This window comes from Myotis brandtii, unplaced genomic scaffold (genome assembly GCF_000412655.1).
Source record: "Myotis brandtii unplaced genomic scaffold, ASM41265v1 scaffold48, whole genome shotgun sequence".
In the NCBI taxonomy this organism is placed as follows: domain Eukaryota; kingdom Metazoa; phylum Chordata; class Mammalia; order Chiroptera; family Vespertilionidae; genus Myotis; species Myotis brandtii.
Window position 1 is genome coordinate 6,013,977 of NW_005368341.1, and position 23,244 is coordinate 6,037,220.

General features: G+C 38.8%; 1 protein-coding gene across 1 annotated transcript in view; it reads left to right on the forward strand.

Moving 5' to 3' along the window:
• The first annotated feature begins 19 nt into the window (after positions 1-19).
• The window catches only part of CALCR (calcitonin receptor), a 72,744-nt gene continuing 49,519 nt past the window's right edge, over positions 20-23,244 (forward strand). The window contains exons 1-2 of the mRNA XM_005876082.2: positions 20-77; positions 268-477. Coding sequence (XP_005876144.1) covers positions 471-477 — 7 coding nt within the window. The 5' untranslated portion in view covers positions 20-77; positions 268-470. The remainder of the gene's footprint in view (positions 78-267; positions 478-23,244) is intronic.

Sequence of the window (23,244 nt, forward strand, 5' to 3'; positions counted from 1 at the left end):
AGGATTTAAAGACTCTTAAGTCTGGAGAACTTTGCGCACTGCTCACAGCGGAGCCAGGAAAGCTAGGCGCCTGGAAGGTGAGCCTTCAGGACTTTGGGGAGATAGAAAGACAGCACAGGGGGAAAGCAGTTGCCTTTTAGCTTCTAAGACCAGCTGGGACTCGGGGTAAAGTATCCCTTAAGGTAGAATTAACGTGTCAGGGAATCGAGAGGGGGCCAGGAGAAGAAGGGCTGGAGACTAACGCAGTTTGCTTTCATCTCCAACTAGGACAGGCAGCCCCCCACATTTTGGGTGGGCTGCGCCGCTTGGCCGGCGGACCTGCCTGGGTTGGAGAGGTGCGCACCGTCTGCGCCTCGCCCAGCACCTGGCCTCCCCGGCAGCCGCTGAGCGCTGGAGTTCCAGAGTCTGGAGGCACTACCTGAGAATCCCCTGCCCTTCTGTCCAGCTGAGTCCAGCTGCCCAGCGAAAGCATGAAAGGTAAGGAGGGTCTGGGAAGGGGCTTGGGGATGTTCCCAGGGACGGTTAACAGCGGTGGGGTCCGAGATACCTTGTTTTGTTTTTTGCTGCAAAACTGCTGTTGGATGGTGGTGTTTGAGGTTCTGATGATGTAGGGTCAGCTTGGTTTTCATCTGCGTCACTTCTTCACCTTGGTTAAAGAAAAGATGGTGGTCCTGGGAAACTTACGGTTTCCTATGGATGGTTTGTGACTTCTATTATGTTGTGAATAGGAGATTTTCCTCAAAAGTTTTGATCTCCAACTTATTGGGTATGAACATTTTGAAGCTGAAAGTGATGGTGTTTATGAACTAACAGACAGTGTCGGCATCGATGTGATGTGTCATGGTTGTTCTGGATATTGGGAATGAGTACAGTGGTGAATGGAGTTGCTTGTTAAGTCATGTTTTACAGAGAATTATTTTCCAACAATCATTTATGCATAGCAGCCATTCTTCACACCTATTAGGAAAAATATGTTGTGTGCATAGTTTCCAAAAGGGTACTCTTTTTTTTCTCTCTCTCTCTTCATGATGCTCTTTCCAAGCTGGGGTGAGAGACATCAAGAAAAGCTCTAACAAATTAATTCTTCCAAAAATATACATTTTGCTTGAAGTCTAAGAAAATCCAATCAGAGTCAAAAATCAACAATGCCATTCAATTTTAGCCTGTTACTCGGGCTTTATTTTGAAAATCTATTAAGTTCCATGTGAAAGCTTTAACCTGATATTATGTGGTATAGGGAAGGCAGGGGTCCACAATGGATCTTCAGGAGACCCTCACGATATCATGGCTGTTGTTAACCTGAACCAAGTCATCTATGCAAGGCCATTTCTTGAATTTATTGGGTGATTGAAAGTAAAATGTTCAAAATAAACTCAAGTGTGACCTTGTAGTTCCTGAAACTAATCTTTAAATAGCCGGATGTCCGAGTTTGAGTCTGTCTTAGGTGATAAGAGTAAGCAAATATTTTATGTACTTGGACCACTTTGGCTTACCAGTAAAGACAAAGTAGGACTGAATGCAATTAGTGGTGTGGAATTTATAAAGTATAATTTGAATAGCATTTTGCTAGCCTACTATGTGCTTGGCTAAAGAACTCAGCTTTAAAAATTCAAAATTGCTGGTTTTCTTCCCTGGCCTTATGAGAGGAGCCAAGGTGATTAGATTTGCAAAACATCTTTGCAGTTTCAGTGCTCTCGGGGGGCACTCATTCCTACTCAATATTTTAACATGGCTCAAAACATCCATTAGCCTGGATTTGCTTGAGTTCTATGCCTCTAATCTACTGTTAATTTTAGGAACTCTAGCTGCAAGAATAATACTGAGTCACATTGTAAAATGTTCTAAGATTATTTATTGACCACACCAGCATACTGAGCATAGTAAACATGAAACCCTTATTATAATTTACTCATAAGAACACATAAGTAATCTCAGAGTTGTATTGTTTTATGATAATTAGAGTTGAAGAAAATTAGCCTATATAAATTTGACTTCTGTTTCCCATTCTCCTGTGTTTTTTGGAACTCTAGATAATGAATAGTGATGGGTAGATAAAGACAGAATTTGCTGCAGTCGGTTACAGAAATGGAGGTATGACTTAGCATCGGAGTGCCGGGGCAACTCAGTTCTTGGTGAATGTCTCAGACTCTTTTCAATGTTGACATGAATGAAGATATTACCTATTGTTGGTTTTTATCAGAGGAAAAACAAAATGGAAATAGGAGACCGGTGATATTTTAAATGATAGCCTAAACCAGCGTTCTCAACTCAGGCTGCAAATTGGAATCAATGAAGAACTTAAAAAAAAAAAAAAAGGTGCCCAGACCCTACCTGATACCAATTAAATCAGAATATCTGAGGAAGGGGTCTATATTTTGATATTTTTGAAAATATGATTGTAATGTGCAGCCATGATTGGGAACCACTGGCTAATATGGTTCCTATGGGATTTGAATCTGTTAATGTCGGAGGGTCTTAGAGAAAATAAATGCAATATGTTCTATTGCCGGTCTAATCTTTTCTTCTTTAAAAAAAAAAAAATGTACAACTTGATTTCCCAATTAGAAGAAAGAGTTTTTTTTCTTTTCCTTTTTTTGGTAGATATTTAAACCATAATAGCTTCTGGGGGGAAATTTGTTTTTTTCTCCAGAAAACAATCTATTGAGTTTGAATCTTATTTGTCTAGCAAATGCTTTAGTAAATTAAGTCTACCTATAGGAGATATTGGAATTAATGCTTTATGAAACACAGAACCTGACCTCATTTTGCTAAGGTCATGGTATGTAATGTGTAAACATGCACCCTTTTGAAAGGGGAGGAGGAGAAAAACAATACTGTTCTCCTTGGCATACCAACTAACAGGTCCCGGGCGCTGCGCATGTTCTAGAACGTTCACATAAATTATTTATTTAAAGCTTACAATAGCTTTGTGAGGTACCAGCTATTATTCTGATTTATGTATGAGGAAATTAAGGACCCATTCGGTTAATAGATTTGCTCAAAGCCACAAACCAAGTACATTTAATATGTGTTTGAACCCAGTTCTTGTTCTAAGTTCAATACTGTAATAAAATATATATTTACATACATAATTTATATATTTAAATTTAAGGACAGGAAGAAAAAAAAAGCAGTTTTGGTTAAGAGCACAGATTCTGACATGGCTCTGCTTGGGTTTTATGCCCGGCTCCATCACTTTCTAAGAAGCTGTGGGATTTTGGGCAAATAATTTAACCTTTTCATGCCTTAATTTCCTTTGCAAAAAGAATTTGTCTAATGAGAATTATATGAGTTGATATTTGTGAGTCACTTTGGGTAGGTGCCTGGTGCATAGTAGGTTCTATGTAAGTGTTATATTTTTTTAAATGTCATTTATTCAGAAATATTTTTGATTGTTTATTATATGCCAAGAATTGCATCATGCCTGATGTTACATAAAAAAATAAGACATGTCCCAATCTTCAAGGATTTTGAGTCTAATAAAGAATGACCAATACATAAAAAGTCATTCCACTCAGGAATGATATTTTCTTCCATTTTAATTTTAATTAAAAGCATTATTTTGTGTGACAACTGTGTGCTCTTCAATACTAATATGATCTTACAGAGGTCCATAAAATGAGGATTATAAAACCAATGATAATAACATGTTGTCACAATGGCATTAACTTGTTTTCAATTCTATTATCAATACACACATAATAACATTCAAATATATTTCAGGCTTTACTTTATGGGTTTAGAAAACTGATAATATGAAAAGGTTTCAGGTCTTTAAAATGGCATTTTCAGGGTGAAGAATTTAGGGGAGGGGGGAGAGAATTGGTAGAAAATGTCATCGGAATCTATTCCCAAATGCAATTTTCTTGAATTGTTTTTCGAAAAGAGTATTGTCTAGAACATATTTTTGTAAAATAAAAAGCAAAATAATTTTAGGGTAAGAAGTGCCCATCAAGGAGTACAATTAAAGGTCTCTATTCAAGACTGGCTCGGCAAAACTCCATCTCATAGGAGCTGGCTACGCTTCTTCCCGGAGCTGAGCTGCTGCCCGGCATTGCATCAGACCTCCAGGGTACCTGTGACACCTGAGGTACAAGATTCTGTCTTTGTTCAAATGAAAGCCTCTCATTATTAAAAATAGCAGAGGAATTGCTATCCTTTGTCAAAGAATAACACAGACACTCTAAACCTATGGAGCTGTTTTTTTCAAAGAAATAAAGTACTTGGCTCGGTGAAATAGGTTCTGGTTTTGTAATCAATATTTAACCATTTTATTTCCTTAAAATTTCTGTTTGCAAATGGATGTCTCTCTTTTCTCTTAGCAAGTCTCAAGGCTACTCCCAATTTTTCCCAAGGATGCTGCATTTTTCTTCCTCATCCTCCCATTGCTACCCCTCAAAAAAAAATAGACTTAAATATTCTCCAAATATTCGGTCACCTTCAGACTCCCTGTGCTGCATTGAGTGTTACATAACATGGTCAGACTTGTTTACCAAGCTCCCATTTTGTTCACCATTCCTCGGTGATTCCTGGGGAACAGAAGACGAAAGCCACTCCTCAGCCTGGCATTAAAGATGCCTCATGATATAATTCCCATGTTATCTTTCTTATCTAAGCCAAATGACAAACTTCAACAGCTACCTAATTCCAGTTCTGCAGCCTCAGTGAAGCCACTAAAATGGACTCCAGGTTCGGAGTCCATCCTTCACTTTTAACCCTTATGCCCTTGCCCGTCAGCCTCAGTTTGTGTTCTGTTGCCTCAAAATGGAGGTCTGAGTGACAGGGGAGAGGGCTTTGCTTTAGCATCGGTTTCTTCCAGAAACCCTAATCCCAGCCCCTCCCTCTTATATGTCTGGGAGTTCAGAATTCAGCATTTCAAATCTTGCCTTCCTTTATCCCTCAAAATGTATTCATCATTCACCCATAACACATCCAACACATATCCATTCTGAGAGTTTTGCTCATATTTTAAAACTCAGTATTTACTAAATGCCGATCATGTCCTAGTCAGGGGGTAATGTGACGAATGACAGCTCCTGGCTTTATGAGGACGGGAGGAGAAGACAGACCACAGACAATTACACACCCGTGTGGTAAGTACTGCCGTAGAGAAACACCACGAATGCTCTGGAAACAGGAACAGCACCTAGCCGGGCATGGGGGGAGCTTTTCAGTGAAGGTGACCCTGAAGGGAACATGACTCAGCATTGCACCAACAAGACAGAAAGAGGAGGGGAAGAGATGACGTGTGTTCAGACCGGATACCAGTCTATCAGAAGCCCTGGGGGCTTGAAACAACAGACTGATTTAGGGAAATAACAGATATTTTAGTTAGTCCCGGGGTCTACAAGGCACACATTACAATGGGGTTTTCGTGCCTGCAGGGTTGAAGGGTTTGCATGTTATCAAGAAGACAACAGCGGTCCTAGAAGGAGTTAAAAGATGGGACTGATGCAATCAGGTCTGCCATCCTGGTAGATTACTGAAGGAAAATTGGGGGAAATCATAGTCTGAAAAAAGGATAGATACAAATGAATTGGAAGCCTGGAGCCTTTTGCAGTAACGGGGGGAAATAATTAGGATCACCTTGTTGGAGATAGAAAAAGAAAAAAACATTATTGTTGGGAAATGGCTGATGCTGTGACCAATTCCAGGTTTCTTTTACAGATAATAGGAGAGATGGGTACCATTCAGATAATCCAGACAAGGAATATTTTAGGGAAGGAAGATAAAGAATTTAAATTTGTAACATGATGCATTTGACTTATTTATGTGAGGATGCCGGGAAGAAGTTGATACAGAAAAGGTATGGCTCAGAGAAAGAATTCTGTACCAGAGATACAGATTTGGGAGACCTAAGTGTGTAGGAATGGAGGGTTTCACCTTTGAAGAAATAAAAAAAAGAAAATAAAGGCAGAATATTAAAAAGAAAAGAAAAACACCAATTTTTTTAAAGGGACAATTAGAAAACAAGCCTGCAAAAAAGGCAGTGATGCAAAGCTAGATGAAAGGAAGAAACACAAGAGAAAGCAGTTTTATGGAGAAGAAAGTAGGCAACTAAACAGGACATTACAAGTAAATAAAGTAGGATAAGGAATAAACAATTTCAGTAGTGGGTTAGGTGTGGATTAAGGAATAAATAAGTGAAGAAATAGAGACACTGAATGTACACAATCATTTCAATCACTTCGACAGGCCCCCCCCTTATATTATGTCCTCTTTTTGAAATCATACAATCCACTCAGGTTTAACTAACATGCTGCGTCCGTCTTTTAGCTTTACCTGCATAGCCAATGACCCTCCAAGCAAGAGGTAATACCACATCCTGATACCTCTTTCCTTAGAGCTTTCAGAAATCCATGCGTGCACACCTGTGTGTGTATAAAGCATTCATCCCTTTTGTCATTCATTGAATTAGACTCTTAATCTCTTTAATAATAATATGGATTGGGGGGAAATATGTGTTTTATAAACCCCTACCTTCAAGGATTGCGATCTAGAAATCATTGTATTACAGCATCCAAATATTTCTCAAAATGTTTGTGCACTCAAAAGTTGCACAGCTGAATTTCAGGGAAACATGCCAGTTTGGGGTCATAAGTTATACCATTGTCTACTTATTTTATGACACTATCTCCCCTTTTTGTTGTGGATATCTGTTCATTTTTATTTCCCTGCTAGAATAAAAAGGACAAAGTCATCCTTTTATTCCGTATTCCCCATCACACACAAGAGACCTTCTTAGTGAAATGAGTTAAACTTCCTTAAATGTGGCCATACATATCACGCTTTTATTTTCCTTAAATTATTTTTGTCACATTCCGGCTTACATTTTCCCTCTTTTAAGATATCAACTAGCCGTGGCCCCAGAGATTTCAGCCCCTCCTCTCTGCTACTTCCTCTAAATCAATAATTCATTCACATTTCTTATTTCCAGTTTGAGTCGGTGTTGGCTTGAGGAGCCAACTCTGTTTTCTTTAGCAAGCATTTAAAACATAGCTTACATATTCAGAACATAGCGCTCAGTTTAAGCACGCAGAACGATTCCATCAGCCCCTTGACACTTTCTTAATCACAAAGTATAGACCTCTCCTTCTCCCCCCTGCCTCTTGCAAGAGGCTGAAGCTTCCTAGTGGAATTTATAGGCAGGAAAACAAACAAACAAACAGGATATTCCTTCTCTTATCCTCAATATAGACCAGAGCCGTGAAAGCAGTTAATCCTAAATTGTTTGAATTACCAATAATCAGCAAATTAATACTTCCTAGACTTTAGGAATGTAACTAAAATAATAACAAAAACTGCTACAATTTGCCCTGGCCAGGTGGTTCAGTTGATTGGCGTGTTTTTCCATACACCAAAAGGTTGTGGGTTTGATTTCTAGTCGGCACATACCTAGGTTGCAGGTTTGATCCCTAGTCGGGGGGTGCATACGGGAGGCAACTGATGGATGTTTTTCTCTCACATCACTGTTCCTCTCTATAAAAATAATAAACATGTCCTCTGGTGAAGATTTACTATCTATATATGTACATAGATACATACAAACAGCTACAATTCATTGAGCCCCTACTCTGTCCTGGATACAACAATGCTTAGTCACTTCTCATGACACTCCTGTGGAATGTTATCAAGCCCATTCCACAGATGAAGAAACAGAGGCTCAGAAAGTTTATGTCACTCTCCAGGGTGCACACTGTCTCTGAAGCAATGAGCTAGAACTCAAATCTAATTTTTTCTGATGCCAAAGGGCTATGCTCATTCCACCACTGCCGTCAAGTGACATTTCGGTAGTGACTTAGAGAAATTTTTATTATAATTAATACATATTGTCTTGAATGATTTGAGCCTTTATTCACAAATGGAATTAGGAGCCCCTTTGCATCGATATTTCTGGAGGCTTTAAGCTCAGCTTTTCAACTCAGCTATATGTCAAATCGACATTCTAGGTAGCTATGTACAAAGCAGGAACTTTCTGCACAGCAATACAAAGGTAAAATGTGATAGAGTTCTAGGCTTTCACATCTGACCCAAACCTATTTTTATTAAATAGATATAAAATGAATTTATTATAAACAGATATGAATTTGGGGTCAGCCTAATATGAAAACTATATTTATTCTTTCCTGGGACCTAAAAGTAACAGCACTTATCCCAGGACTATATGATGAAATAAAAAAATCTCTATTTTATAACAATAATTTTCCAAGGAAAGCTCTGCCATTTGAGGAAATTTCCTCTCTTGCAGGGTATTCACAAGTCAACTTGGGCAACAGGGGAAAAAGAAAGGCAAAGTGCACTAAAGCCAAATTTAAATTTCAAATTGACTTGGCTCATACATTAATTAACCCAGGCTTTGGCATAATTATTTGTTTCCAGCCTTCCGTCTTACAGACAGAATTATTACAAGCATGAAGGCATATTGTAGGAAATCTCGGTGTCTACAGACATTGATATGGATCGAATCTCTTTAGCCCAAGATTCAAAGACGTTCCTGGCACAGAGAGTGCAATAATGCAAATTGCTTTAGCACCTCGTCCCTTGAACCCACCACAGGGCTAAAAGGTCAAGACAATATTAGAACACTTTTTCATTTCTAACATCATATAGACCTTTAAAGGTGGCATCAGGCAAAACCCCAGCAAAGTGGAGAGCGATAGTTGTTGCTTGGGGGCCAATTCAGGAAAAAACAAGCATTTACTGAGTTGCTTTGTTTCCCACTCAAAATGACAATAATTTTATTGTCTCCAATGATAAAATATATATCCTTGAAATGAGATATATTAATTTAGTGAATAGAAAGTTAATGAGAAAATTGGATTTTTTTTTCTAGCTACTAAAATTTTAATAATCTGGGCAAATTTGGGAAGTAGCAGCTTGGAGTCAGCAGATATCAAACTAGAAGTTATAGTCTCATGGAGCTGCACTTTAACTTGTTAAAGAGGCCTTCCTAGTATTTGAGATGGTGCCAGACATTTTCTAATATTTTACCCTGATTATTGATCAGGAGCCCTGTGCTTTCATTGAAGAGGAGATTGAAGCACAGACAACATTTCGTTACCAGCAGGTGACAGTGCTGCCCTAAGAATCCCAGCCTTCTGACTCCACATCCAGTGCTCTCCCCTAAGATGGCAAAGTCGCAGGGAATCATGAGCATTTGCAGAGAAAGGCCTGCATGAATGTACTTGCAGATGACCCTGAGGAGAGTGAAACACGTAAATCAGAGTGGCCCTGAACTACATTGCATAAGAGGCGGGGCCTATCTCCGATGCCTCTTCTTTTCTCTTAGCTTCCCTGCCACTCACAGTATTCCCATGTATTCCAGAATCCTGCTTTCCTGGGGAAAAGCCCCTTTGCTTGAGTCTTTCCATAATCTCCACCCCAACTCCCTTTGCCCACCAAAATCGACTGGAGTTTTTTTTGTTTGTTTGTTTTTCCAACTCTATTGCTACAAACCCTGCTGTCTGCAAATAATGTGGTAGGGGAATGAGCCCTTATTCCCATCAGGGAAAAAATGTTTGCATTATCAGTGGTTCAGGAGGTAATTCAACTACCTATGCCACTCACTCCACCACACTAATGAGGCTCCATTCACTGAAACACACCACCTCACACCTCACAGAGCTCTTCCCTCTGTCATTTAATCTTGTCCTAACCACAGTGCTTCTCAGTGCATGTGACCATAAGACCCTTTTATGCTACCCCAACTCTTAATACCCTACTGAAAATCTTTGGGAAATATGCCTTTTCTGAAATAAAGTTAAGTAACAACAGGAATTTTAAGTGCTGATGCAAGCGTGCCTTGCTGATAAATTGAAATAATCCCTGAGATGTTAGTTCACGGTGGGATTGACCTTCTGGTGTCATATCCACGAGTCTAAATAGGTCTAGTACCTGCTAAGGCAAAACTGCACCCAAGTTTACAACATCCGTATCATCCTTGAAGGATATGGGTTTTTAAAAAAATCTAATTAAAAGTGGATAACTGTATCCACTGCTCATGGCCTCTGTTGAATCTGCGATGTTTACCAACCACAGTCGTCACGTAGTTGCCTTATTATCTATTCATGGAGGCAGGCATTTCTAAGATAAATGCTAAAGAACTTTCCACAAACTACTTTGCTCATGGGACTTTTTAATAGGCATGTCAAGCTGCAATATGCAAAACTAACTGAAATAAGAAACACACCCCATCCTTATAACCAACTGGTACATAGTAGGTCCCTAGAAATTAAGTTTCAATGTTGGGAAAAACGGGACCCTAATCAAAATAGAGCCAATTGTGAAACTTGGATCAATAGCTGTTCTCCAGCAAAGTGTCATGTCCAGTTTTTAAGAAAAGTATGTTTTCAAAACTTTTAAGGAAACTTGAATATAAAACAGATTCATTGAAATATTTCAATAATGATGACAATGGTAATAGTTGCAAACACTTACATAGAACTTACCATGAACCAGTAATGTCCTAAGCCTTGTATAGATTTTAATATATTTAATCCTCACAGCGACCTTCTCAGGTAGGTACCATTATTATCCACTTTACACAAGGAGGAAACGGAAGCACAGAGAGGTAAGTGACCTACGGAAGAGCACACAGCTAATCCACAGCGGATTCGGGAATGAAACCAAGAAGGTCTGGCTCCGAAGAGTGAGTAAATTCTAAAAGGGAAATGTACTTATTATACATTTATGTTCAAATTCCAACAGCATTTATGATGATGTAAAATATTTTTCAGTTTTGCATTTTTGCAGGTCTCTCAACAGCAGATCCACGGATTTATCTCTTTTTCTTAGAAAATAAGAGGAATTAACCAGCAGTTTTCCTTATTGTTCTAAATGTTAATCTCTACAGCTGTCATGGGATGCACCCGTGCTAATAGTATTCCACTCTGCTCTGTGGTTTACCAGAAGCGGAAATTGTGCTCCACCAAGCTGACACCCCATTCATAAAAAGCAGAGTCAAATACAAAATCTTAACCTGTTTCATTATTTTAAAGGTTGCACCTTCTACCTAAAAAAAAAAAAAAAAAAAAAAAAAAAAGCAAAACACGGTGCTTTACGAAACGTGGTTTTAATTAAATTTTAAAACTATATTTTGATTATTTACATGAAAATTAGAAACCCATGATATACATGGTTTTAATGACAAGAAAGAAAAAAAAAAGTGGTCTAAAAATGGCAAGTAAAAATACATTGAATTTTAATTAGGCTAAAAATGGTCAAGTTTCCTATTTACTCACTTGGAGATGATAAACTTTCCAAGATCTATTTTGGAGCGTGGCAACTCTTTTCCATGGATTCTAAATGGTCTCATTTCCCTGTGCGGTGACTCGGTCAGTACTCTGTGTACCGTGCACCGGAGGGACCTGCTCACGTACCCCAAGGAAAGTCTGTATGTACTTCCACATTCAAGCGTCTCAGCCTTTTTTTGCAAGTGATTTTTATTTACCATCTCTGGTACATTTTTAATTTATTTACCATTTCTATGGTTCTTTTCTGATGTTAATTTTAGATCTTTTATTACTGTTTTAAATTTTTCATGCATTGTATTATATAATACTAGAGGCCCGGTGCACGAAATTTGTGCACGGGGGAGGGGGTGTTCCTCAGCCTGGCCTGCACTCTCTCCAATCTGGGACCCCTTGGGGGTGTCCATCCCTCTCACAATCTGGGACTGCAGGCTCCCAACTGCTCGCCTGCCTGATTGCCCCTAACCACTTCTGCCTGCCAGCCTAATCGCCCCCTAACTGCTGCCCTGCTGGCCTGATTGATGTCTAACTGCTCCCCTGCCGGCCTGGTCACCCCCAACTGCCCTCCCCTCCTGGCCTGATCGCCCCCAACTGCTCTTCCCTGCAGGCCTTGTCACTCCCAACTGCCCTCCCCTGCCGGCCTGGTCGCACCCAACTGCCTTGCCCTGCAGTTCTGGTCACCCCCAACTGACCTCCCCTGCAGGCCTGGTCACCCCTAACTGCTCTCCCCTGCAGGCCTTGTCACTCCCAACTGCCCTCCCCTGCCGGCCTGGTCGCACCCAACTGCCCTGCCCTGCAGTTCTGGTCACCCCCAACTGCCCTCCCCTGCAGGCCTGGTTGCCCACAACTGCCCTCCCCTGCTGGCCAGCTTGTGGTGACCATCTCATGGCGGCCATCTTTGTGGTGGCCATCTTGTGATGACGTGAGGGCGGCCATCTTGTGATGATGTCACATGACACCACCTAGGCTTTTATTATATAGGATGTCTTAAACTAAAGCTTTCATTTTTCCCCTCCGCCATTACAGCTCACTTTATGAATAATGCAAAAAATAATGGACATTTCATAGACTATTGACCTAGAACCTGGCTGTTTTACAGTAGATTCTCCACTTTCCCTGTGAATCAGGTGTAGTTTCCAGCTGCAGGTTATCATTTTAGAGACAAGGAAGTGGATGCATCATAAAGTGAGAGGATTTTACCCTCCAAAGTTGTATGAAAGTTTAATCAAATTCATGGATAAAAAGAATGGAGGAAAAAATGTGTATATCATGCAAGGAAAAACTTTTATTTCAATCTAGCTGGAAAAGAAAATCTATTCTTACCATTTCTTCTGTCCACCTGGCATGATGCTATATTCTAAGTACTCAAGAAAAAAGTAGTTCAGGATAATCTCTGCCCTTTGTTAGTCTCAAGATATTACAGAATAATAACTATATTACCCTCAGTAATGCAAAATATTCATTTAGGACAGAAAAAAAAGCACTTGATCTTTAACAGAAACTCATCTTGAATGCTTTTTTTTAAAGATTAATCAGTGTTATTAACCGAAGAGGAGCAACAGTCATTCTATTCAGTTTAGGTAACCATTAAATAGGTAAATTAGTCAAATCAATTTAGCAGAAGCCCAAAGTTTTAAAAACATTGTGTTATCCAATTCATTGAGACCCTGTCTACATTGTTCTCTGCCAGAAAGCCAAAGAACAATGCTTTACTAACTTTGGAGGGATATGACTATAAGCAGTCTGCCTCTGGGATAACATGTTGAAAGATGTTAGAGCCTACTGTCTTTGATACTTCTTTTTTAATTTAAGAGGCAGGAATTTTTTAAGCAGTCTTTTGTTATTTGATAGGTACCACCTCTTAGAGTAACAAGAAACACACATTTAAGTTCCTCTTCATATTTATTATAAATCCCCGCCTGAATGATTCAGGATAAAACCCCTAGTTTTAATACACCAGGTTTTGTCAACAAAAGTTATCCCTCACCATCAGTTTTACATATGCATATCCACTCCCAGCCTTCATTCAGGTTCTTAAGTCCTAATATTAGTTTATGTTAGTCCATGATCTGCTTATATATTTGAGGAATTTTCAAAAGAATGTAGCATTTCCCTATCATGTTCCCTCTCCTCTCAGTCACTTGTAAATCTTCTAGAATCTAGAACAACCTTTTACCTTTCTCCACTGCTTAATGCACACATTCTTATTGATGATTATAGTAGATCTTATGGGTCCTAATCCCACTCCTTCACCACATAGGTGAAGAAATAAAAGAGATACGACTTCTTTAGTGTCATGGATACTTTCCCTTACTCCCTCAATCACATGTTTTGGGAAGAATAAGAGGGAAATAAGATTTCAGTTCCATCCCATGGTGCAGCAGACAATTTTCCATTTAGATGTAGAGGTGAGTACTAGAAAAAAAAATAGGACATCCTCCATTGAGGAGTGAAGATATCGCAACATAGGCTGAGTTTATTTCTCCTTTTGACTCCATGACTGTCCAGAATCTTCCAGCTAGCCACACTCCACTCCACATTAAATTTTAAAAAGGGGGGTTGCAATCCAGAGAGAACCTTCATGGTGACCAGTGGGCAGTAGGCTTAGAGATAAATGACACTTTGGGTGACTCCCTGAATTGTCCAGGCCGATGGACACCTGAAAATGTAGACTGAGGCAGGAGAGAAAGCAGGTTTACCTGGTCTTACCATTACTCATTGTATCCAGGCTGGAATATTTTTGTTGTAACGTCTTCATCTTTTTTTCTTTCCTCTTCACAAAACTTTCAAGCAAAGCTCCAAAATAGATATTGCTGAGTTTTTAAGTGGTAAACATGCATGTGTTCTGCTTTTAAGATTTCTCAGTGTGCTTGATGAAATAACATATAAAACTTTCTCAAGGTAACGTGTTGATGGAATTGCCTTCAGATGCATTTACACGGGACAGGTAAGTTTTCAGGACCATGAAAGAGGGATTGGCTGGAGCCTGGAACCGAGTTCGAAGTCGGGCATCAAATGAGATTATTTTCTTCCTTTTCCGGTTTGGGGAAACCAAGAGCAACTGACAACTGTGAATGCACGAGGGGAGCGGGGATGGGAAGTGTCACAAAAAAATAATGATGACTATTTTTAATTGGGCTTATATATGCCAAATTATGTACAAACATGCATTATTTCATTTATGCTCCAAAACAACCCTGAAAGTTGGCTATTTTTATCTTCATTTTACAGATGGGGAAACTGAAAAATCAAAGAAGCTAAATAAATTAAAAAGAAGAAGAAATAGGAATAAAATAATTATAGTTAATAGTATGTTTTGTTAATTTATAAACTAACATTTTTGAGGACTTATGTTGGTTCTGGACAAAATATTATTCCATTTAATTCTCATAATAAGCACAGACATTATTCCTATACCCATTTTAGCCCCAAGGAATGGTGAGGCTTAGAGACTTAAAGGAAGATGATATAACTAACAGCAGAGGCAGGATTGAAATGTAAACAGCCTAACTACAGATCCCATGGTGTGAATTGCTGCCCTGTACTACTAAGAGCAGAGCATGCATTCTCACCCTGGTCTGTTTGCTACTCAGTTCATGATTTTCCAGGGTCCCCCATGAACTTTAAAGTAGTAGTTCTCAAATTTGGTCTGATGACCCATGTTGATACACAATAGACATCGTCCTCTAAAACGCACGTATACAGAAGGATGGAGGCACGGTTAAATGGAGTTGCACTGTCTGTCCACAAAGATCAAAGACAATGTCAGCAGGTTCTCCTGCCCCTAATTTAAAGGTGTGTTCCATTGAAAAGATTGCACTTTGTATTCTTAAATATTTAAAAATTATAAATGTATCAACCCTATGCCCCCTACCTCACATTGGGGAGAATGAAAGAAGAATTGTATTTATTCATAAAGTTAAAAACATCTGGGCTCTTTAAAAAAAAGAGAGAGCGAGAGAGAGAAGAATGATTTTAGGGAATGAGGGGTGGTACACAGGGCAAACTCGGCAAATTTGCCTAAGATTAACCTTTATGCCAGCAAGTACCACTTTATAGTTTTTAAAAAATCTGCAAGGAAGCAGGTTAAATTTGAAAGAAAAAGTTATCAGTGTATAAGTATATTTTTACAGAGCAGCATTCTCCATTCACAAAACACCTACACTTTGTAGCCTATGGGCACACAGTCTAGAAAGTTCTTCCACTTCTAGTATTTCATGTGACCTGCACCCTCTACTCCCTGATGCCCTGCTGCTGTGGCGGGAAGGGGGTTGCCTTTCAAGTGCACAACAGGATATACCACTCATTAGTATTGTTTGACCACTCTTAGCTTCAGTTTCCTTTAAGGAAGGAATTATTCTAATTTAAAAGATTTTTTAAATTTTATTTTTTCAATTACAGTTTACATTCAGTATTATATTGTGTTAGTTCCAGGTGTCCAGCATTGTGGTTAGGCAATCATGTCCTTTACACAGTACTTCCCCTGATATTTCTAGTTCCCATCTGGCACATACATAGTTATCACAATATTACGGACTTTATATCCCTGTTTGTAACTGCCAATCTGTACTTCTTAATCTCTTCACCTTTCTCATGCAGCCTCCTCCCAAACTCCTCCCCCCGGCAACCATCAGGCTGTTCTCTGTATTTCTGAGTCTGTTTTAAATAAAGGAAGAGAAGTGCTGAGCATGGTACAAGGCAGATAGCAGTCGATAACTGCTATCTGTTATAATAATGAGTATAATCCTCATTTTACAGCTCATAAAACTGTAACTCAGATTAAATCATGAGCTAAAGTAGCTCATCTAGTTAAGTGATGGAGTTGGGGCTTGAACCCCACTCTGTCATACTCAAAGCTTCTTTTGGCTGCCTCATCACCCACAATTCTGTCTGAATCCCAGACTTCCTTTTCACTGTCCATACTACAGGTTCAGTAAAGGTAAACACCTGAGCAATCCCATTGATTTAAATGTGCCTCCATCATTCTGTAGATGTGTGTTTTAGATGATGCTGGCCATATGAGCACAGCACTTAAATTTCTCTGTAGGAAAATCAGATGGGGTTTTAAATAATTTATTTTGTATATATATATCAGTCCAATCAAAATAACATTAAAGCAAATAAAAATAGGAATGGAAGTTGTAAAGATCACCAGATGATGTGAAAAATAAGATTCTTCAGTGCATAAAAGGGGCAGTAGCTAAAGATCCTCAGTTTAATGAGAAGATAAAAGTTGAAAGTGGACCCATAATTTTCATATCTATTAAAGAGACCTAGTTGAGTGACTAGTGCATGCTAGCAGACATATTTACCTAAATTAAAGACACTGATAGTGTCTTCTTTGTTTTGTTTTTTTATTTAAATTTCTTGAATAGTGACTTCATCTCCTTAGGATGGAGGATTATAAGTGGAAGATTAGAAAAAGTGGGTATATCACTGATTCCTTAGCCAAAGCTTTATTTTCATCATTATCTTGAAGAATAAGAAGTTTCTGTCTTTTTAAAGAGAAAAGAGAAGTATGACTATATTAGTCCTTACAGCGAGCAAATGAGGAAGGAAAGCCAATTTCTTTTCTTCCAGAGGGGTTTTCTCTAGATGGAGCACTCTAATTTAGAGCTCCATCTCTTGAGTTCATCAGAGATCTGGAGCTTAAATAGCTACTTATAACGTATTCAGAGACAAGTGTATACTCAGTGTTTGCTGTGCTGTGAGAATGATTATCTTGAACTTCAAGAACTTAAGTTTCATATCTTCCTGTGACTTAGGATGCAAGAGCTTGTTACATGGTGTGTCAGCCACCAGACAGGGAAGATAACAAGGCAGGGCCTCCCGAGGGAGGTTAAGAGTTATGAAGGTAACTTATACACATTAATAGTTAGGCAGAGAAATGGTGGGAGTACTCAAGAGCAGGAGATACTGTTTGAGAATCTCACTTGCAATTTGTAAAAATGGCCTGAAAAATATTTATGTCCAAAGACCAACATATTTCTTCAAAGATTAACTTTGACCCATGAAAAATAGTGAGTAGAACTTTTCAAAATAGTTTTTGTCAAGTACCTAAGTGTCTTGGCAGCAACTCACCACCACTCCTAAAAGTGAGGCGGGGAGAGAGTCACAGCATTTAGCTTTGGATTTATTTCAGGTAATGGTAATATTCGGTGAAATAATCAACTGGATTTATAATACTTATAAATCATTTTGCTAAGCCACAAAAGGGCAAAGGCCTCGCTACATAACTCATGAGAGTGTGGAAGCTACTCGTTTCTTTGATTGATCCTATGCTCATCACTTTTTTAAACCATTGTTTTCTGTAGTGAGAATGCTGAAGTTCTACTTAGCAAATTTCAAGTGTACAATACAGTATTATTCACTATAGTCACCATGCTGCATATGGAAGGCACTTCTTAATAGGCGAGCTATAGAAAACCAGATCAGCCCAGTTTTGCTGGACAGCAGTCATGGGGACTGAGGGTAGAGATCAAAAAAGTCTTTGCTTACTAGTATCCATTTAAGCAGGACTGCCCTGTGGAGTGTGTGTGTGTGTGTGTGTGTGTGTGTGTGTGTATCTTGCTAAAAAAGAGGCAGAAACTTACCTACCACTTTTTAAAGTTTCTAGTCTTTCAATATTTTCTCAACTTCTCTTCTGTCCTTGTGACATGGAAGCTGATAGGGACAATGGTTTTATCAGATGTCAGATTTTTTAACCTCCCACCTCCTCTCCTTACTGCAATGAAGCAGTTCTCAAACCTCAGCCAGCAATGGGATTACTTGGAGGGCTTGTCAAAACACATTGCTGCCCCCCCCCCCAGAGTTTCTGATTCAGTCTATGGTGGAGCTCCAAAATTGCATTTTTAGTAAGTTCCCAGATGGTCCTAATGCTTTTGGTCAATTATGAAGCTCAAAAATACCTCGTAGGTATCCCTTTCAACACACTCCCTTCCCCATCCCTTCCATAGCTCTCTTTATTTCTAATGGGATTCTTCTAGCTCACTGAAGGTGAAAATCCTAAGATATAGCTATTTTTTTCTTCCTGAAACAAATGACAATGTAAATAATGGCCTTTTTAAAAGTACAAATACATTCCGTATTACTTGTCAAAATTACAAATGCTCATATGCTTTGGCACAGCATTTCTATTTATTATTTACCCTAAAGAAATGAGGGTGTTTTTGTACTTGCAGTATTACTTGTAATACTTGAAAGATGGACATCCCCTAAACACCAATCATCAGGGGAATATTTAAATGTATTATGGCATATCCACATTGTGAAGTACTATACAGCCAGGAAAAAGGAATGAAGTATATGTACTACGTGGAAAAATGTTCATCACATATTAAGAAAAAGAAAGTTTCATGTGAATATACCTAGCTATCTCAATAGGTCCTGTTTGGTAAAATTATACATTCTATGCACATCTCTGTGCACAGAAAAATATAGAAACTGGTAAACCTCATTGGTAATGATTTCTATTTCTGAGCAGTTATATTAAAGAAGATGGATATGAGGAATAATTTTAATATATAATATAAAATAAATTATAAAATTCTCACTAGTTTAGATTTTATAATAAAAAATATGTATTTTGTTTAAGGCAACAAGAAAAAATGCAATGGGACATATATTTTTTTAAATTTTAATTAAAAAGTAAAGAACATATCAAAAACATCTCAAATAAAACAGCTTGGACTGTTTTTTCTTGACTAGGATCTTTGAACACAAGAAAAATACATCCCATTTATATCTGACTCAGGGATAGCAGTGCCCTTGAGTGCCCAGATCTGCTTTCATACTTTCCCAGGCCAATGACAATAGAAGCCATCCAAATCCCACTTCCGTTTTCATCCCCCATCGCTGCTCGGCCATTTTAAAGCAAGAACTTGCCCTGGAAAAACAAATTCTAGTATCCCCACATGTCTTGGACAACCTTACTGGATTCAGGAGGGATCACATACCCATGTTCATTTTTGAACTGCAGGACATAGTATTTGGTAAGTTAAGCCATGCAGTGTGAAATATCTGCTCCATTCATTTGACCATCTGACTTACTCACCTCTGTATTACAGATTAATTTAAATATTTTCATAGTTGGTGAAAAGGACCTCAGTGGATATGGGACATTTTAATATGATTAAACATTGAGCAAAAATACTTGTTCATTCATAAATGGTGATAAACCTCATCTGCCTACCAATCAGCTTCTAGTCTTATCTCTTTGCTGTCAAGTTTTTGATTATCAAGACCTGTTTTTAAAGGTATGATTTCAGGTTAGGTGTTAGTTTGATGTTTTCACCTGTTTTAATAAACCTTTGATCAGCTCATTGCTGTGCTTAATCTGAGCCATTTAGATATAGTCATTAACCTGCATCAATAACCTATTAACAAGTTTGGAATTCAATGTCTCCCCTTTGATAAATGTCTGTCCCTTCAAAACAACTTGAAGGGAGGCAGCATTGTAAACGCTTGCATTTAACCTGCCCCACCAGTGACTTTTTGGGGTTGAAATCATTATCCAGTTTACTTGGGGTTATCAGCTCTGGTCCCATCGGATGTTCCAAATGACCTCAGGAGTCTGCAGACCTGCCATTTTCACAGCCAGTTTGAGGATAATGAGGCAGGCTTCCTCCAGCCCACCCTCTGTCCTAAGGCTCAGAGTTAACTGAGCCTGCACTGCTTTGGAGCACGGATGGGGTACCCCTGGACATGATCCGATCAAAACCCCCTCTATCACGCTCCCAATCTTCTATTCACCCGGAAGTTTCTCCAGCCCATGCAGTGTATTGACACCTGAGTAGTAGTTCTGTTTGATGTTTTCTGTCATTTGCCTACCTAGGAGTCCCCACTGGCCATTGAGCCCTGGGAGATGGCATCTGACAGTTACCCATAACCACAATGACCCTCAGTAGAGTAGTTAACTACACACTCCGAAGTCAGAGATTCTAAGATTATCTTGACTTTGCCAGTTACTGGCAACTTGGCCTGGGGCAAACAATTTAATCTCCCTATGCCTCCGTTTTCTTATTCATTCAAAAAGGATATTAGTTGCTACTCTCAGAGTTAGTGTGTCAATAAAGATTAGTTGCTACCTTTCAGAGTTACTGTGTAAGTCTCTTAGCACAGTGCCGGGTGCAGAATAACTGCTCAAATATTAATGATATTTTGTAAAATATAAAGTGGCATATACTATTCTATTCTATTATTCTATTTCATGACCTGTTCTATTCTATGTAGCCTGGCAATGGGATGGTTCGCTATCTCTGCCTTTAGAATCCTGCACATGTCCTCCTCTCCCTGCAGCTGAGGCTTCCCTTTGGAACAGTGTTTAGCTCAGACTAAAAGCAACCTCCAGCTACTTGGTCTTAAACTTTCTGTGCTTCCCAATGAACTGTTGCTGAACTCTGTATCCTCATAGTTCTCTCACATCCCTTATTCCCCTAGGTTTCACTATCTTGTTATCAAAAAGGGTTGATGAGGAATACCAGCCCTTTTGGGAAAGAAGTTATAACAGGGTCATCTTTAATAATTTAGGTCACTTGTGCTAACTTCTATCTCCTTTATCTCTTTGCATGTAGATGTCCTTTCTTTGAGGAAAGTTTGCATTTATAAGATGGCTTTTAATGTATAATCTAAAACCAACACTATACACTTCAAAATGAGAAGAAGGTTGTTAGGGTTTACATTTCTCTTCAGCGGCTAAAAAAGATGGCTACTTTTGCCATTACCATAGAAACAGATTCTCTGTTTAGCCTACCCAATGAGTACGAACTTCCCAAAGCTTGTCAGACATACTCCACTGAGTGTGGTCCACCAGGTGCAGCTGGACACAGTAATCACTGATTTTAGTGGTGGGGGTGCTCCAGAGGGAGGGAGGGAGCTCTACCTGAGCCCTCTTCTTATGATGGCCCTCAATTGCTTGTTGTTTGAGATTCACAGATAACAATCTATTAATGTTCTGTTCTTCATGGATGAAGATAATGCTAATTACCAAAGATGAATTTTTAAAAAGAATCTAGTTATGTCCTCCAGAGAGGATGGAAATGGGCCAAAGAGAGATTATTACAGAGATATGGTTGCATATAAAGGTTTAATATCAAACCTGATTCACCCATACTTCAGGCCACGGAACTGACTTTCTAAAGTTGGGGCTGAATAAAATATGGCCAATCAATTGATTCACCAAGGTCAGACCTTGACTTTGGTGTAGTTGAAGTCATACGCATATGCCCATTCATGTGCATGCATACCCATGGAGCGGAATTGTAGTTTTAAAATTACTTAAATGTAAGCCCTGAAACAGCGCCGCCTTAGAAAGCCCATCACATCCACAGCGTGACACCAGGGTGCCAGGCCCAGCTGTGCCAACAGGTCTTGTGACTTTGAGGAAGATCAGAATATTTATTGAGCACCTGCTAGACTCTGAGAAACCAAGCTGAGTATTTTGTCTTATTTAAACCCCATCGCCACTTTTCAAATTATATAATACAGATGAGGACGTTAAAATTCTGAGAGGCTAATTAACAATGGACAAGATCACTCAGCTAGTAAATGACAAAGCAGGGGTTTGACACAAACTTTACTCTGCTTTAGACCGTTTCCATCACTTAACCCCCGAGTCTTACTTTACTTCTTTGTAGAAGTGAGGTCTACATGCTCTCTACCTTTGTAAATTTTACATTCTCTGAAGTCAGTGTAAATATGTAAATTCATTGTCCCGTTCTATTATTACTAGTATTAGTAGTAGTAGCATCCATTATCCATTTCACTGACTGCTGGCAGACCTTTTTCTCAATGTGTGTTATCCATATCAAAGATTTATCTCAGTCAGATTTACTGAGTAATGAAACCTCAACTTGCGTTGGCTTAACATACCGTATCACTGTGATTTAATTTTAGATTCAGTGTATATGTAAAATAAAGTTAAATATCACAGAATCTGACTCCTGCCGTCTACAGCTACAGGTGTCCTTTGCTAAAAGTAGAGGTGCCAGCACCTCGTGTCCCTTCCATCTGGCGGATGCCACTCACAGGATGGTTTTCCCAAAGGGTGGGGGGATAGGAGTACCTGCACCCTTTTCATTTTTGCTGTCCCTTTTGGCCTAGTGCCTGCAAATAAAGTTGTTATTTCATATGTGAAAATGGACTCTAAACTACCTGGCACTAAAAACAAAACAAACACTGAAGGACATTGTTGCTGGTGTTGTGTTGTTATTGTTTGAACATTATAGGATTGATTCTCAGCCTATGAATCACGTTAGCAAAAAGCCTTCCATAATAAATGGGGAAATAGCTTGTTGTCAAGTAAGTTGGAAAAGTTTGCCTGTATATATCCCAGAGCCTTATTCAAACTACCAAAGGCTCTTAGAAGCCTCACTGTTGAAATACACTTTTCAAGCTCTTGAGCGCATTTCTTGGTAGTTGATGAGTTGTCCAGTAGGTGGCAGAGTGTTAACACTCTGTTAATGGCTTTTCCTGTTAAGAGGAATTTTCTTAAACTTGGTTGGAAAAGAACCTGAAGAACTTGCTTTATATGGGCAGTGTTAAAACACACATGCAGCATATTTCATTTTTAGAAATATATGTTGAGATTAAATAATTGTTGAGCTTTTATAGCTCATTTGGGGTTTGTTAACTTTATACACATTCATTACGCCTTCTTCCTTCAAATATTTCTATGAGACACTTCTAATTTTTTTTCTTAGAAATAAGTAGAAGCAGATACAGATTGAAAGTGGACTTTTCAGAATTACAAATATTTATTGGAAAGCTTCTTGAAAGTGAAAATTTGTAGAATCGAATTAATGATTTAGGAATTGCTGGAAGCTGATACTGCTGTCACACACTTTGCAACTGAACTTAGTAGTGGCTGAGCAAGAAACAGGAAGGACATATCTACAAATTATGCAGATAATTCAGGCAAAGCATCAATGCATTCCAGTTATTTGAATACATCAAGTAGGTGTTTTGTCATCTTTAATCTATCCAGATATTGTAGTTG